The sequence below is a fragment of the Kogia breviceps genome, chromosome 8, assembly GCF_026419965.1.
Source record: "Kogia breviceps isolate mKogBre1 chromosome 8, mKogBre1 haplotype 1, whole genome shotgun sequence".
In the NCBI taxonomy this organism is placed as follows: Eukaryota; Metazoa; Chordata; class Mammalia; order Artiodactyla; family Physeteridae; genus Kogia; species Kogia breviceps.
The window spans coordinates 5,507,716-5,524,324 of record NC_081317.1 but is presented as its reverse complement, the minus strand read 5'-3'; the positions used below and the strand labels follow the sequence as shown (position 1 = coordinate 5,524,324).

General features: G+C 43.4%; 1 protein-coding gene across 1 annotated transcript; it reads left to right on the top strand.

The window, feature by feature from the left end:
• Positions 1-397: 397 nt before the first annotated feature.
• Positions 398-15,226, top strand: EXOSC2 (exosome component 2). Its single transcript, XM_059072537.2, has 9 exons — positions 398-593; positions 1,937-2,038; positions 4,378-4,423; positions 4,648-4,737; positions 5,822-5,887; positions 11,735-11,803; positions 12,962-13,138; positions 13,539-13,667; positions 14,193-15,226. The coding sequence occupies exons 1-9, from the start codon at positions 472-474 to the stop codon at positions 14,271-14,273; spliced, it is 882 nt and encodes a 293-aa protein (XP_058928520.1). The 5' UTR covers positions 398-471; the 3' UTR covers positions 14,274-15,226.
• Positions 15,227-16,609: the final 1,383 nt, after the last annotated feature.

Genomic DNA, 16,609 nt, shown 5'->3' with positions numbered 1-16,609 from the left:
GGGATCTTCCAGGACGAGGGCTCAAACCTGCGTCCCCCTGCATTAGGCAGGTGGATTCTTAAACACTGTGCCACAAGGGAAGTCCTTCCAAAATTAGATTTTAGCAGCTTAGAGTTGGAAGGAAACTCTGAGGCCCATTTCTCAATTATCTCTAACCCTGTAAAACAATAACTGGGATGACGAGTACAAGAGAGTTTTGGTGAAAAGTCAATACATCATACAACGTGAGATTTTTATTCCTCCACAAAGTCAGCCTTGCCAATAATAAAAATGGCAACTCGACTCCTTCCTTTCCTTCATGTTAACCTAAGGGTTGACAATAGTCAATATGGCAGCCAGACCGTGAGTTCCCATTGGCGGTTGCTCTGAGGCCCCGCCCTTCCCCGCCCCTAAGAGCGAAGGGAGGGAAGTGCGGAGGCGGATATTGCGAGTCCGCGTCGGGCTGCGCCTGCGCAGGCTATTGGCGTCAAGATGGCGATGGAGATGAGGCTTCCCGTTGCTCGCAAGCCTCTTAGCGAGAGCCTGGGCCGTGAGACGAAAAAACACCTGGTAGTGCCGGGGGACACGATCACCACGGATACAGGCTTCATGCGGTACGTGGGGACGTGGGGGACCCTGGGCCACAAGGGGCGGCTACATTGCTCTCCACGTGAAACCCGGGCCTGTGCTCCCTTGCATCTAAGTTCCCGTGGTACCGGGGCACATCTGCTGAGCATCTCAGTCGCCTAGTTTTCTAGGCTTCGGACTTCTTACCCCCTGCATCTTGTGTGTCCTTGTCTGCATTTGCCCCAGTCTCCCGAAACCTTCCTCTCTTGACCCCCGGTGGCCGCGACTCGTGGGTCCTCTGCCTGAGGCCCAGATTCTGATCCTTCCTCTTTGAGGACTTGGAAAACTGGGGTGGGTTAGGAGCTGGGGCCTCTTAACAGTTTTCGGTGGGGAGACGGTGGAAGTTTTTGACTTGGCCCCTTTATCCCTCAGCGTCGTCTTCTAGCCAGGGGTTACGGTTTTGGAACGAGTCGTTGTTTGGGCTTAGGGCGTACAAATACATGGTTATATGTACCCAAATATCCACCTTGGAATCTGAGGGCAGTACCGTATGTTGTCGTTAAGAGGGCAGGCTCTCGAGTTGGACAGCTGGAGTTCCAGTCCTGCTGCCATCACTATTATAGGCTGTACCGTCTCTCCGAGGTCAGTTTCCTCATCTGTAAACTAGTGATAATAACATTAACTATTCGATAAGGTTGTGAGGATTAGATTAGGTAATGATTACGAAAAGAAGCAAAACTCACTGTTCTGTCACCATCATAGAGAAACACTAGTGGTTATCTCAGCCTTTTTTTGGGGGGGGTGGTGGTACACTTGTACATACAGGAGAGGTACAGCATTTATACCGTTGCCCTTTAACCTCTTAGTTTGGGGTTGTTGGATCCCAGGAAATCTTAAGATTCAGTCCTTTATTCATGCATTCAATATATGTGTGCTTGGGGTACACAGTGAACAAAGTGGAAATCAATGTCCTGGTGAAGTTTATATTCCATTTGGGAGAGACAGATGAAACAGGAAGCACACAAGCAAATACATTATTCAGGATGTTTGGCAATAAATGCAATAGAAGAAATGAAAAGCCAAGCAGGGTGAGTGGAGCGTAGTTGGGATATGGTAGTGGTGGCAGCAGCAGGGTGGGTGACTATTATAAATGGGATGGTCGAGGAAGGCCTGGTGGACAAAGTGACATTTGAGTAGACTTGAGTAGAGTGAGGGAGATGTCCATGTAGCTGTCCAAAGAAGGGATGTTTTGGGAAGAGGTGGCAACCAGGGCCAAAGTCTGCCTTTAAGGCGGGAGGAGTCTGTTAGGTTTGAGGAACACATTGGTCTTGATGCGAGAGGTCACCTCAAGTGTTACCCTGGTATTCTTTGTATCTTCCTGTTGCAACAGGGGCCATGGGACCTATATGGGGGAAGAGAAGCTCATTGCATCTGTGGCTGGCTCTGTGGAAAGAGTAAACAAGTTGGTCTGTGTGAAAGCTTTGAAAACCAGGTGAGAACAAAAGGTGTGTATTCTCTTGTGGCATCCGAGTTGCACGGCCAGGTCTTTTCTGCCACGACATACCCTCCACCTCCATCCCGGCCTGCTGTATCGTTCTGTAGGTCTGGGGTTTGGGGAACGTGGTTATAGGAAGGGTATAGATGGCTACAGGTAAGCACGGGCTTCAGAGGTTTCCCTGTGTTTCCTGACCTCTCCAGACTTTGGTTCCCTCCCCTGCAAAATGAGACCTAGCATGACCTACCTTGTGGGATTTTCATTGGAATTCATTGAAACAGTGCATGTAAAGTACTTACACAGAGCCTCCTACCTAGAAGGGCTCAATGAAGGTTAGCCCCAGAATGTAGGCCAGTGGGGTTGGAACAGAGTGAGCAGGCGAGGGGCAGGAGTAGATGCAGGCAGAGAGGTGAGGTGGGCAGTCCATCTGCCTTGTAGCCACAATAAACATTTTCGACTTGCACTTTGTGTAATCTAGGAAGCCACTGGAGGAGGTGGCCACAATAAACATCTGTAGCCACAGTAAACATTTTCGACTTGCACTTTGTGTAATCTAGGAAGCCACTGGAGGAGGTGGCCACAATAAACATTAGGAGCCACAGTAAACATTTTCGACTTGCACTTTGTGTTATCTAGGAAGCCACTGGAGGAGTTGGAGCGGAGGAGGGACATGATCTGACTTTTTTTTTTTTTTTTTTTTTTTTGCCGTACACGGGCCTCTCACTGTTGTGGCCTCTCCCTGTTGTGGCCTCTCCCGTTGCGGAGCACAGGCTCCGGACGCGCAGGCTCGGCGGCCATGGCTCACGGGCCCAGCCGCTCCGCGGCATGTGGGATCTTCCCAGACTGGGGCACGAACCCGTGTCCCCTGCATCGGCAGGCGGACTCTCAACCACCGTGCCACCAGGGAAGCCCCTGACTTCTGTTTTAATAAAAACACTCTGGCTGCTGTGGGTGGCCGGGGAGGTGGAGGGATAGGGACAGGGTTAGGGAGACAGATTAATGTACTGTTTTGAGTATGTTTTGTGTTCTGAGTGTTTTTTTAATCATGAAAATGTGTTGGGTTTTATATTCTTTGGCATTTTCTATATATAGGATCATGTCTGTGAGAAGAGATATTCTTCCTTTCCAATGTGGATGCCTTTTATTTTCTGCCTATATTGTAAAGGTAGAGGTAGTAGGATCTGCTGCTGGACTTGTCCTGGAGCATGAAAGAGAGAGACAGAGAGCGAGAGACTGAGAGAGATCAAGGATTCCTCCAAGGATTGTGGCTTGAGCAACTGGAGGGGTGGAGTTGCCATTTCCTGAGCTCGTGACAACTGGGAGAGTTTCAGTTTGCTATGGGGGAGTGAAGGGGGCTGCTGGAAAGCTTTGTTGTAGGTGTGTTACTTTTGCAAATTCCTATTAGTCACGTAAATGGAGGTGCTGGGTAGCCAGCAGTTGACTAGAGTCTGGAATTGAGGGGAGTGGTATACTCATCAGTGGTATTTAAAGCCATTAGGCTGGATGAGCTCACCAAGTGATTACGGGCTGAAAAGAGAAGAGGTCCAAGGACTGCGCCTTCGGCATGGAACACGTCATCGTTAGAATTGGGATGAGGAACTAGCAAAGGGGCCTGAGATAGGCAGCCAGTGGGTGGGGGGGGGCAGTGAGCAGACTGGTTTGGGCAGTGTCCTGTCTCAGTTTCCTTTCTCCTCCTCTGGCTGATGCAGAACCCGTCTGTGTTCCAGAGCCCACCAGAAAAGATTCCATGCTTATCATTTTCTTTTTATTTATTTATTTATTGTTTTAAGTTTTTGGCCGCACCTCACGGCATGTGGGATCTTAGTTCCCCGACCAGGGATCGAACCTGCGCCTCCTGCATTGGAAGGCAGAGTCTTAACCACTGGACAGCAGAGGAAGTCCCTCATTTTCATGTAATTAACAAAATAGTGGTTTCAGGCTTAATGAACTATTTGCAATAAATGGTTTAAGAATAGTTAGTTAATGGAGACTTTATTTATTTATTTATTTATTTTTTAAACATCTTTATTGGAGTATAACTGTTTTACAATAGTGTGTTCGTTTTTCCTTTACAACAAAGTGAATCAGTTATACATATACATATGTTCCCATATCTCTTCCCCCTTGCATCACCCTCTCTTAATGGAGACTTTATACATACAGGATATTTGAAGTTATCAGTTCCTGAGAATAAGTCCAAACAGCATAGTTATGTGAATTTACTAAATGTGGTGCCTCATCAAGGCCTTCATCCCTGTTTAACTGAAATCTCAAATGGTAACTTGGTCTTGTAATGAAGTCTTCACTGATGGAGGACCGTCTGTTTTATCTTTCAGATATAATGGTGAAGTGGGAGACATTGTAGTGGGGAGAATCACAGAGGTAAAGTCTGTCTGCTGGGTTTTTACAAAGTAAAAGCAGGCGGGTGATCTAATGACTGGCATAGTCATTCTACATGCATTTATGCGAACTAGGCGTTCGTTGTGTTTGGCTCTCATGTGACCTTTGATGTAAACAGTTCGTTACATTTGGAATTATTGGTCATTCACAGTGTGAGCTCTGGCCCCTGGCGTATGTGTCCAGGTGTGGGGTTTCTTTGTTTGTAGGTTCAACAGAAGAGGTGGAAGGTGGAGACCAACTCCAGGCTGGATTCAGTCTTGCTTCTCTCATCCATGAACCTTCCCGGAGGAGAGCTGGTAAGGGTCTCCGGCTGGGACTGTGTAGTTTGCTGGTGAGAGCTCTGGGGTCCTTTGCTCCACCAGAGAACTTTGCTTTACCCTGAGGTTGCCACTTTTCCTCCTGTTTGTCTGCTGTGAGGTTTGCTGCCTTGATGTACACATAGGCTTTTCACTTGGCCCAGGCCTCCCAACTTAGGCAGCAAGTGGTATATGGTAGGATCTGGAATGTCCACGGGGAGGGATCCCAAAAGAGAGTTGAGAGAAGCTCTCAGATGCATGGTGCTAATAATTTTCCTTTTCTGTGTGTATCAGCTTTGCTCAGTGAAAGGGTTCCTTGAAAAGTTGTGTTTAGATTAGCTTTTCATTAATTGAGTGGCATTTGATTATTGCAGACAACCACAGGACCTAAGCTGCCTCCTTTTATAAAATGCAGTGGTTCAGCTTTACCTTCAGGCCAGCATCTATCTATAGAGAGGCTCACTGTGCTAGGCTCTCTGGAGAATGCCAAGATCCAGGAGGCACGACTGAGTTCCTGAAAGAGCGTAGACTAGCAGGGGATATGAGATAACTGGTCTGAATACCCGGCAGTCCAAGAATAAACAAGCGTGTGGTTGTACAAAAGGCGTGATTAAGTTCCCAGAGAGAAGCTCATAGGAAAGATGAGTGTTGGAGTTGATCCTTGAAGGATGGGTAGAATTTTAATGATGAGTTCAGGGAATCTGAGATAAAGGGAAATGTGTGAGCAAAGATACAGTCAAGCTGGAGGTAGTCCGGTCCTGCTCTAGCGTGGAGGGCCGCCACAGAAGGTAAGCGCAGAAAAGGGGCCTGGTCTGGATTGGGAGGGTTTTGAATATCACGTAAGGAGTTTGAATATTATTCAGAGGAAGGAGAAGAGGAGCCGTGGGAAGGTCTGTAAGGTGGAAAGCAGTGGTTGTCACTTTGTCTTCCTTCAGTGGTACAGGTTACCTACTCTGGTGTGTGAACATTGTGGCTGCCTTCAGAGATCTTGGGAGGAAGTGAAAGAGAAAGAAGAGATGGATGGAGAGAGATCTTCCTTTAGGATCTGACTTCCATAATGTGGCCATCTCTTTGTGTATTTCAGAGGAGAAGATCTGCAGAAGATGAGCTGGCGATGAGAGGTTTCTTGCAGGAAGGGGACCTTATCAGTGTATCCTGTACCTTGCATTCCAGCATCTTTATGTTTGCTGTGGAGCTGGCAATTGGGGCTTAAACTGTAGGTCTCCCACACGAGAAACATGTAATCCCGGCAGGGATCTGAGTCCTTGACTGAGTGTGAAGGGCTCTGCTACAGGCTTTCTCTGTCTCCTTAACCCAGCTGACCCTCCAACTCTTGTTCAGACCTGCTGCTACTCAGTCATGTCTTTGGGTCTTGTAACTTACGGTGGCCCTTGATTTAAGCTAGCTCAAATTTTCTTAGTGATGTTAACTTTTTTTTTTTAATGAAACTATAAGAAAGATATTGTTTGGTAAAACTTTTTGTTTCAGTTGCTTACACAAACACACATACATGTACTCTGAGTAATATATGCTTCTTACTGTGGGTTGTATAAGGAAAAGTTTGAAAGCCACTGATCTATATTTTTGTTTATTTATTTAAATTTTTGAATTTTATTTTATTTTTTATACAGCAGGTTCTTATTAGTCATACATTTTATACACATCAGTGTATACATGTCAATCCCAATCGCCCAATTCATCACACCTCCACCCCCACCCCCACCCCGCCACATCCCCCCCTTGGTGTCCATACATGTGTTCTCTACATCCGTGTCTCAATTTCTGCCCTGCAAACCGGTTCATCTGTACCATTTTTCTAGGTTGCACATATATGCGTTAATATATTTGTTTTTCTCTTTCTGACTTACTTCACTCTGTATGACAGTCTCTAGATCCATCCACGTCTCTACAAATGACCCAATTTCGTTCCTTTTTATAGCTGAGTAATGTTCCATTGTATAGATGTACCACATCTTCTTTACCCATTCATCTGTCGATGGACACTTAGGTTGCTTCCATGTCCTGGCTATTATAAATAGTGCTGCAATGAACATTGGGGTGCACGTGTCTTTTTGAATTATGTTTTTCTCTGGGTATATGCCCAGTAGCTGGGTCATATGGTAGTTCTATTTTTAGTTTTTTAAGGAAGCTCCATACTGTTCTCCATAGTGGCTGTATCAATTTACATTCCCACCAACAGTGCAAGAGGGTTCCCTTTTCTGCACACCCTCTCAGCATTTGTTTGTAGATTTTCTGATGATGCCCATTCTAACTGGTGTGAGGTGATATCTTATTGTATTTTTGATTTGCATTTCTCTAATAATTAGTGATGTTGAGCAGCTTTTCATGTGCTTCTTGGCCATCTGTATGTCTTCTTTGGAGAAATGTCTGTTTAGGTCTTCTGCCCATATTTGGATTGGGTTGTTTGTTTTTTTAATACTGAGCTGCATGAGCTTTTTATATATTTTGGAGATTAATCCTTTGTCCGTTGATTCGTTTGCAAATATTTTCTCCCATTCTGAGGGTTGTCTTTTCATCTTGTTTGTAGTTTCCTTTGCTGTGCAAAAGCTTTTAAGTTTCATTAGGTACCATTTGTTTATTTTTGTTTTTATTTCCATTACTCTAGGAGGTGGATCAAAAAAGATCTTGCTGTGATTTATGTCAAAGATTGTTCTTCCTATGTTTTGCTCTAAGAGTTTTATAGCGTCCGGTTTTACATTTAGGTCTTCAATCCATTTTGAGTTCATGTTTGTGTATGGTGTTAGGGAGTGTTCTGATTTCATTCTTTTACATGTAGCTGTCCAGTTTTCCCAGCACCACTTATTGAAGAGACTGTCTTTTCTCCATTGTATATCCTTGCCTCCTTTGTCATAGATTAGTTGACCATAGGTGCGTGGGTTTATCTCTGGGCTTTCTATACTGTTTCATTGATTTATATTTCCGTTTTTGTGCCAGTACCATATTGTCTTGATTACTGTAGCTTTGTAGTATAGTCTGAAGTCAGGGAGTCTGATTCCTCCAGCTCTGTTTTTTTCCCTCAAGACCGCTTTGGCTATTCGGGGTGTTTTGTGTCTCCATACAAATTTTAAGACTTTTTGTGCTAGTTCTGTAAAAAATGCCATTGGTAATTTGATAGGGATTGCATTGAATCTGTAGATTGCCTTGGGTAGTATAGTCATTTTCACAATATTGATTCTTCCAATCCAAGAACATGGTATATCTCTCTATCTGTTTGTATATCTTTAATCTCTTATCAGTGTCTTATACTTTTCTGCATACAGATCTTTTGTCTCCCTAGGTAGGTTTATTCCTAGGTATTTTATTCTTTTTCAATGGTAAATGGGAGTGTTTCCTTAATTTCTCTTTCAGATTTTTCATCATTAGTGTATAGGAATGCAAGAGATTTCTGTGCATTAATTTTGTATCCTGCAACTTTACCAAATTCATTGATTAGCTCTAGCAGTTTTCCAGTGGCATCTTTAGGATTCTCTATGTATAGTATCGTGGCATCTGGAAACAGTGACAGTTTTACTTCTTCTTTTCCAATTTGTATTCCTTTAATTTCTTTTTCTTCTCTGATTGTTGTGGCTAGGACATTCAAAATTATGTTGAATAATAGTGGTGAGAGTGGACATCCTTCTCTTGTTCCTGATCTTAGAGGAAATGCCTTCAGTTTTTCACCATTGAGAATGGTGTTTGCTGTGGGTTTGTTGTATACGGCCTTTATTATGTTGTGGTAGGTTCCCTCTATGCCCACTTTCTGGAGAGTTTTTAATCATAAATGGGTGTTGAATTTTGTCGAAAGCTTTTGCTGCATCTATTGAGATAGTCATGTGGTTTTTCTTCAATCTGTTAATATGGTGTATCACATTGATTGATTCGTGTATATTGAAGAATCCTTGCATTCCTGGGATAAATCCCACTTGATCATGGTGTATGATCCTTTTAATGTGTTGTTGGATTCTGTTTGCTAGTATTTTGTTGAGGATTTTTGCATCTATATTCATGAGTGATATTGGTCTGTAATTTTCTTTTTTTGTAGTATCTTTGTCTGGTTTTGGTATCAGGGTGATGGTGGCCTCATAAAATGAGTTTGGGAGTGTTCCTTCCTCTGCAGTTTTTTGGAAGAGTTTGAGAAGGATGGGTGTAAGCTCTTCTGTAAATGTTTGATAGGATTTACCTGTGAAGCCATTTGGTCCTGGACTTTTGTTTGTTGGAAGATTTTTAATCATAGTCTCAATTTCATTACTTGTGATTGGTCTGTTCATATTTTCTGTTTCTTCCTGGTTCAGTCTTGGAAGGCTATACCTTTCTAAGAATTTGTCCATTTCTTCCAGGTTGTCCATTTTATTGGCATAGAGTTGCTTGTAGCAGTCTCTTAGGTTGCTTTGTATTTCTGCGGTGCGTGTTGTAATTTCTCCTTTTTCATTTCTAATTTTATTGATTTGAGTCCTCTCCCTCTTTTTCTTGATGAGTCTGGCTAATGGTTTATCAATTTTGTTTATCTTCTCAAAGAACCAGCTTTTAGTTTTATTGATCTTTGCTATTGTTTTCTTTGTTCCTATTTCATTTATTTCTGCTCTGATCTTTATGATTTCTTTCCTTCTGCTAACTTTGGGTTTTGTTTGTTCTTCTTTCTCTAGATCCTTTAGGTGTAAGGTTAGATTATTTATTTGAGATTTTTCTTGTTTCTTGAGTTAGGATTGTATTGCTATAAACTTCCCTCTTAGAACTGCTTTTGCTGCATCCCATAGGTTTTGGATTGTCATGTTTTCATTGTTATTTGTCTCTAGGTATTTTTTGATTTTCTCTTTGATTTCTTCAGTGATCTCTTGGTTATTTAGTAACATATTGTTTAGCCTCCATGTGTTTGTGTTTTTTTCCTGTAATTGATTTCTAATCTCATAGCATTGTGGTCGGAAAAGATGCTTGATACGATTTCAATTTTCTTAAATTTACTGAGGCTTCATTTGTGACCCAAGATGTGATCTATCCTGGAGAATGTTCCGTGCACACTTGAGAAGAAAGTGTAATCTGCTGTTTATGGATGGAATGTCCTATAAATATCAATTAAATCTATCTGGTCTATTGTGTCATTTAAAGCTTATGCTTCCTTATTAATTTTCTGTCTGGATGATCTGTCCATTGGTGTAAGTGAGGTGTTAAAGTCCCCCAGTATTATTGTGCTACTGTTGATTTCTTCTTTTATAGCTGTTAGCAGTTGCCTTATGTATTGAGGTGCTCCTGTGTTGGGTGCATATATGTTTATAATTGTTGTATCTTCTTCTTGGGTTGCTCTCTTGATGATTATGTAGTGTCCTTCCTTGTCTCTTGTAACATTCTTTATTTTAAAGTCTATTTTATCTGATATGAGTATCGCTAGTCCAGCTTTCTTTTGATTTCCAGTTGCATGGAATATCTTTTTCCATCCCCTCACTTTCAGTCTGTATGAATCCCTAGGTCTGAGGTGGGTCTCTTGTAGACAGCATATATATGGGTCTTGTTTTGGTATCCATTCAGCAAGCCTGTGTCTTTTCGTTGGAGCATTTAATCTGTTCACGTTTAAGGTAATTATCGATATGTATGTTCCTATTACCATTTTCTTAATTGTTTTGGGTTTGTTTTTGTAGGTCCTTTTCTTCTCTTATGTTTCCCACTTAGAGAAGTTCCTTTAGCATTTGTTGTAGAGCTGGTTTGGTGGTGCTGAATTCTCTTAGCTTTGATTTCTCCATTGAATCTGAGTGAGAACCTTGCTGGGTAGAGTAATCTTGGTTGTAGGTTCTTCCCTTTCACCACTTTAAGTATGTCGTGCCACTCCCTTCTGGCTTGTAGAGTTTCTGCTGAGAAATCAGCTGTTAACCTTATGGGAGTTCCCTTATATGTTATTTGTCATTTTTCCCTTGCTGCTTTCAAGAATTTTTCTTTGTCTTTAATTTTTGCCAATTTGATTACTGTGTCTCAGTGTGTTTCTCCTTGGGTTTATCCTGCCTGAGACTCTCTGCGCGTCCTGGACTTGGGTGGCTATTTCCTTTCCCATGTTAGGGAAGTTTTCAACTATCATCTCCTCAAATATTTTCTTGGTCCTTTCTCTCTCTCTTCTCCTTCTGGGACCCCTATAATGTGAGTGTTGGTGCAATGTTGTCCCAGAGGTCTCTTAGGCTGTCCCAGAGGTCTCTTAGGCTGTTTTCATTTCTTTTCATTCTTCTTTCTTTATTCTGTTCCACAGCAGTGAATTCCACCATTCTGTCTTCCAGGTCACTTATCCGTTCTTCTGCCTCAGTTATTCTTCTGTTGATTCCTTCTAGTGTAGTTTTCATTTCAGTTACTGTATTCATCTCTGTTTGTTTTTTAATTCTTAGGTCTTTGTTAAACATTTCTTGCATCTTCTCGATCTTTGCCTCCATTCTTTTTCCAAGGTCTTGGATCATCTTCACTATCATTATTCTGAATTCTTTTTCTGGAAGGTTGCCTATCTCTACTTCATTTAGTTGGTTTTCTGGGGTTTTATCTTGTTCCTTAATCTGGTACATTGCCCTCTGCCTTTTCATCTTGTCTGTCTTTCTGTGAATGTGGTTTTTGTTCCACAGACTGCAGGATTGTAGTTCTTCTTGCTTCTGCTGTCTGCCCTCTGGTGGATGAGGCTATCTCAATCTGCTAGTGTTGGAGGGTCTCCTGTAGAAGCGGGGGGTGGCTGTGTCTCACAGTGAGGACAAGGACACTGGCAGCAGAAGTTCTGGGAAGTACTCCTTGGTGTGAGCCCTCCCAGAGTCCTCCATTAACCCCACCTGTGATGTTAACTTTTATCTGAGGGAGTAGAAAAGGTGGTGTTCATGTCAGTATTCATGACAGCCAAGGGGGAGAGGTTAGGTCACAGCAGTGTGACCTCGGGTCCGTCTACGACTTTGCGCGGGACTCTTGGCCATTAGAGGAAAGGATGGAGGGGGGAGCCAGGGACGCAGGTGACGTGAAAGTGTTTGTTCCTTCATCACCCGGCCAGGCTGAGGTCCAGGCAGTGTTCTCTGATGGAGCTGTCTCTCTACACACGAGGAGTCTCAAATATGGGAAAGTAAGTTGGGCTCTGGCTGTTCTCATTTGTTGACTGAGACTTCAAATCCATTTCCCAATCCCAAGTGCTCTCTGGAATTCTGACCTAAAGCCCCCCAGAAGTCAAGCCTTAACAGGCCCGCATCCTACACACTGATTCACACAGTCAAGGGCCAGTAGCATCATAAAGGATGACAACCCTAACCCTTTTTCTATGGAGATTGTTCTGGCAGAAGAGCCCCTATGAGCCTGGACCCCAGGCCCTGCAGCCCTGCTGTCTCTGCTCTCTCCCAAGGGGCGTGGCAGCTTTGCATTGCATTTGTGCTGAGAACAAAGGGAGGTCATGGACTGATGAAGTAGGATGGCCTCAGCCCTTAGACACATGTCCAGTCAATAAAATGGATATTATTGTTAGGAAAGATGGGCTTGTCACTTGAGCCTCTAAATGAAATTTTACCGCTTTTCTAATATAAGGTGACAGTTTGGAGGCTATTTATTTTTTTAATGATGGCATACTTCCAAAACAAATTATGATTTATCAGTCTCTTGCCTTTCTCTGGGTGGACGTTCTCATTTTCTGGGTGGAACAAAAACCTCTCTCCTCAGTGGAGTGGCTACAGCCAATCATGCTCACATCCTTGAAGTAGGAGAGGAAACAGCTGCACTGTATGTGCTGACCTTCGCGGGCCCGGGTCCTGTAATAGACGCCCCCTCAGCGGGATGTGGGGCTTGAGCTGACCTGCCAGGACCAGGGATGGATTTGCACCCAGCCCTAGGCCAGTCGCCTTGTCCAGTGGCGTATCTCGTGGGCAGGATGGGTGGTTGAGGTCAAGGTGGCACAGAATAGTGCTCCTCGACCCACAGGAGGCTCGAGCCCACGTCCTCATTGGCTCCAGCTTCTCTAACAGCTGTGGCACCAGCCCTGGATTAGAATATGAAGACGACTGCAAAGGAAAATAAATGGTAGAGAAGAGATGGAAAGTTACCTTCTGTTGGGATGTGTAAACAACTTAATGCATCCGGAAGTGTTCTCTGTATTTACTATGTATGTGCACGTAGGGGCAGTTATCAACAGGAAGGACCCTGATTCCAGGCTAACTAGGACACATCCTGTACTCTGCTTTTAAGTTACCTCACTGACGATCCTACAGTGACTTAATTTACGATATACTTTTTTTAGCTAGGTCAGGGCGTTTTGGTTCAGGTCTCCCCCTCCCTGGTGAAACGGCAGAAGACTCACTTCCATGACTTGCCATGCGGTGCCTCAGTGATTCTGGGCAACAACGGCTTCATCTGGATCTACCCAACACCTGAGCACAAAGAAGAGGATGCAGGGGGCTTCACTGCAAACCTGGAGGTGAGTAAACGCCATTGTCACTGTTGGGATGGAGTGGCACTTAGTCGGTGCTGTGCTTCTGTGGCAGGTGGGCACGCTCTCTATCTGCCGCATTGCTATAGTTTGAGTTGGTTTGAATTTCCGTCGAAACATTGTGTCGCCCTCTCTTGTTCTGAAGAGATGAAATCAGCGCCTGGTTTGATCTTTGTCGGCAGAGATGGCAGAGTTGCAGGGTAATAGCCTAAGAGCCACTGAAGAAGCTGTCCTTTTTAATCTCCCTTGGAGCTAGCTGTTTGATTGGTTTGGAGTCCCAGAGTGCTACTGCCTCAGTTATAAATGATTCCTGGGATTTGCTGTAACCATTTGCTTCTTTTGGTCCTGATTCTATTTCCCTCCCCTTCCCCTTGGCATCCCCTGGTAGCCTGTCTCCCTTGCTGATCGAGAGGTGATCTCCCGGCTTCGGAACTGCATCGTCTCGCTGGCAACTCAGAGAATGATGCTGTATGATACCAGTATCCTGTATTGCTATGAAGCATCCCTTCCACATCAGGTACTCTACCCGGGGCTTCCCTTTTCCTTTTGATCTGTGAGCAGCCTTAAGTGTCATCTGCTCCATGTTTCCTCAGACAGCAAGCACGTCTCCCACATACCTTAACCATGTCCATCGGTGTGAACTGATCTGGTGGACAGCCTTGTTGAGTGTCTGGAGAGCTTTCGCCGAGATGCTAGTAGTATTCTCAACGTCTAATGTCAGTGTAAGGATTTGTGGGCGTTTGGAGGTGCCAGATGGGGCTAATTTACAACAGCAACCCCCTGGACTTCATCTTGCCCATCCCAAGCTTTAGCTGTCTTTCTAGTGACTGCCAGAGTAACATCTTTGTTGTCAGCTATATCCCATAGAATCTTGCTGATTTATTAAGCTGGTTCTAGCAGATCATATCTTGCAAATACTTAGCCTCCGATACATGAAAAGAAAACAGAAGGTTCATGTTAACCATGCTTGGTTTCTGCATTTGGATTGGCTTGATGGTGTGCTTATTGATTGAACAAGTACCTTTTTTCCTTTCTTTTTCAGATCAAAGACATCTTAAAGCCAGAAATAATGGAGGAAATTGTGATGGAAACACGCCAGAGGCTTTTAGAACAGGAGGGATAAGGAGAAGCATCTGAAGGACAGGACTGTGTGTACCTGACCAGAGCAGTCCTTGAAAGTGAACAGTTTGCTTGGTGGTCCCCGTGTGCAGCTCAGTGAAGACCTGGGGAGCTCATCACTTTACCTACAAGGGGCGGCCTCCACCCTGAAGACCTGCTTTCTCCTGTTTTAAGGCAAAGCCTGGGGGAAGGTGAACAGCACTGCCGGCCCTTTGGATTGCCCACAGAGTTTTGGTACTAGGGGTAGTTTCAGGCCTTAAAAGCACTCAGTGTTCCAGCCGAGTGGACTCCTATCCTGGAATAATACAAGGAATCTTTTGTCCTGTACTCAATTCACCAGGCACAATGCCCTATGAAATTGCCTGTATAAAAAACATGGCCTCCCTGACCCCCACATTGTCTGTTTTGGCCTCCATTCCCACCTCTTCTACAGTGCGAGTACAGCACTGAAGAATATAGTTGGTAAAGTTAACCCAAGAATCAAGTGGAAGAATAAAGCGACCAAGCAGCCTTTGGCTTGGTTGGAATCTTATTTCCCATTGCATGTTCCTCCTGGTGATAGATGCGAGTATATTCCCGCCAGGCTGCCTTAATCTGTCCTGCCTTCAAGGATGATTTGTAAGAAGTTGAATTATTGATAAAAGAGAATGAATGTTTTGGGTACTCTGATAAACATGAAAACAAAGTGAGAAAAATGGAGATGGGAAAAGAAAAGGTGTTTTCCTCCTGCAATTGAAGGAGTAATACATTAACTTTTCAATTATTCAGGATTAAAAGGTAAAAACAAGATGTTGAAGTTCTCAGTGGGAAGGGCTAGAATGTCTGCATTGTTTTTCGGATGACTATCTAAAAATGATGCCCTGATTTGGGTTTTGGGACACATTCTTTTAAAGTCAGTATGTGAGAGTGCTATTTGGTGAACTATTTTTTTGTATTTATAAATGTGGCATCACTGTTTCTGTTCTTGTGTTCTGTGTAATATTTGGGAGCTGAGTACAGTTGAAGGACGGCTTGGGAGGTAGGAATTCTTCTGACAGAGACCTCACTACTCGAGTCACCTAGTAAAATTTAAACCTAGGACAGTTTCAGGAGTAAGGTGGAGCATTTGACAGTTTTGAAATATAGCTCAGCTCTTTCTTGTTAAATTGTATGTCTTTATAACATTATTCAGACAAATTTTATCTCTCTTTTTTTTTTTTTTCCTATCCCAAGTGTATCACCTGTTTTGAGGAGTTTGCAGACAACTGAATACTGTTGTTGCAACTTTGGATTTGCTCCCTTGTTTCTGAAACACATTCCAGGTTGTGTGCCTCTTAAGAGAAGGGAATGGGGAATGATGGGAGCCTGCATCCCTGGTTTGGGTTGGTTTTGACCAAGACCATATGGAGGTTCGTTGAAAGTTTATCTTTCTCACTTGGTCTCCCAAGCTGCCAGCCTCTGCTGTTCATTCAGTACATTCTGAATAGTGATTACCTACTAAGTGGAAATATATAAAGGTCTGAAAGCACTTTTTGGTGATTATCCACTTTCTGTGGCCCACTAGAGGGTGCCCTTGTTAAGTGTAATTCCAGTAGGTGTTTTTTTTTTTTTTTTTTTTTTTTAAAAAAAGCTTAAGTTTTTACACTGGTACTGAATCCCTGTAGCGACTTGTGGGTTGCTTTGCTTTATAAACATGAGGACAAAATTAGACTGAACTGAATCACTTTTAATAGAATATATGAGCTTAAAGGGATTTATTCAAATTTGGCAATATTTATTTACTTCTGACTGTCAGGCATTTGCTGGGCTCAGGATTCTAGTTTTAAGTCCTTTAGAGTATCATTCTACAGTGTTAGTGCATTTGTGGAAGAAAATATTACAGTCTGGGCTTGGGGTTCACCTAAAACTAGTGCTGTTGGCTTCTACCCAGACTTTAGGAAGCATAGTCTCAATCTTTGTGGGAAACAAGATCCCATTTGATCCTCATGATAACCTTGTAAAGTTTGATATGACCCCCATTTATAAATGAAAGCCATTCACAGAATTAAAGTGACTTCATTAAAGCTCATTAGCAACTATGAATCAGTAGGTTTAAGCTCTAGAGAGGTGTCATAAATCAGCCCTTTAGAGAATGGGTTGGACTGATTGTGAAAGGTTATGGGGTCCAGAAATTTTATTTCCAGCATTGAGACCAATACTTTGTTTGGATTTTACTCATTTTACTTATTGCCTGTCCCTCCCGTGTCTGCTCTGGGAGGACAAGGATGAATCCATTTGTGTCCCCCACTCGATTTTATCCCAGCACCTAGGACAGTGGTACACAGGGGCTCAACAATGCTTGTGAATGAATTATTAGTTTAA

Excerpts from the sequence above, each read along its gene's own strand:
- EXOSC2 (XM_059072537.2), top strand. The coding sequence starts at position 472 with ATGGCGATGGAGATGAGGCTTCCCGTTGCTCGCAAGCCTCTTAGCGAG. Across the intron at positions 594-1,936 it reads ACGGATACAGGCTTCATGCG|GGGCCATGGGACCTATATGG; the intron begins GTACGTGGGGAC and ends CTGTTGCAACAG. Across the intron at positions 2,039-4,377 it reads GTGAAAGCTTTGAAAACCAG|ATATAATGGTGAAGTGGGAG; the intron begins GTGAGAACAAAA and ends TTTATCTTTCAG.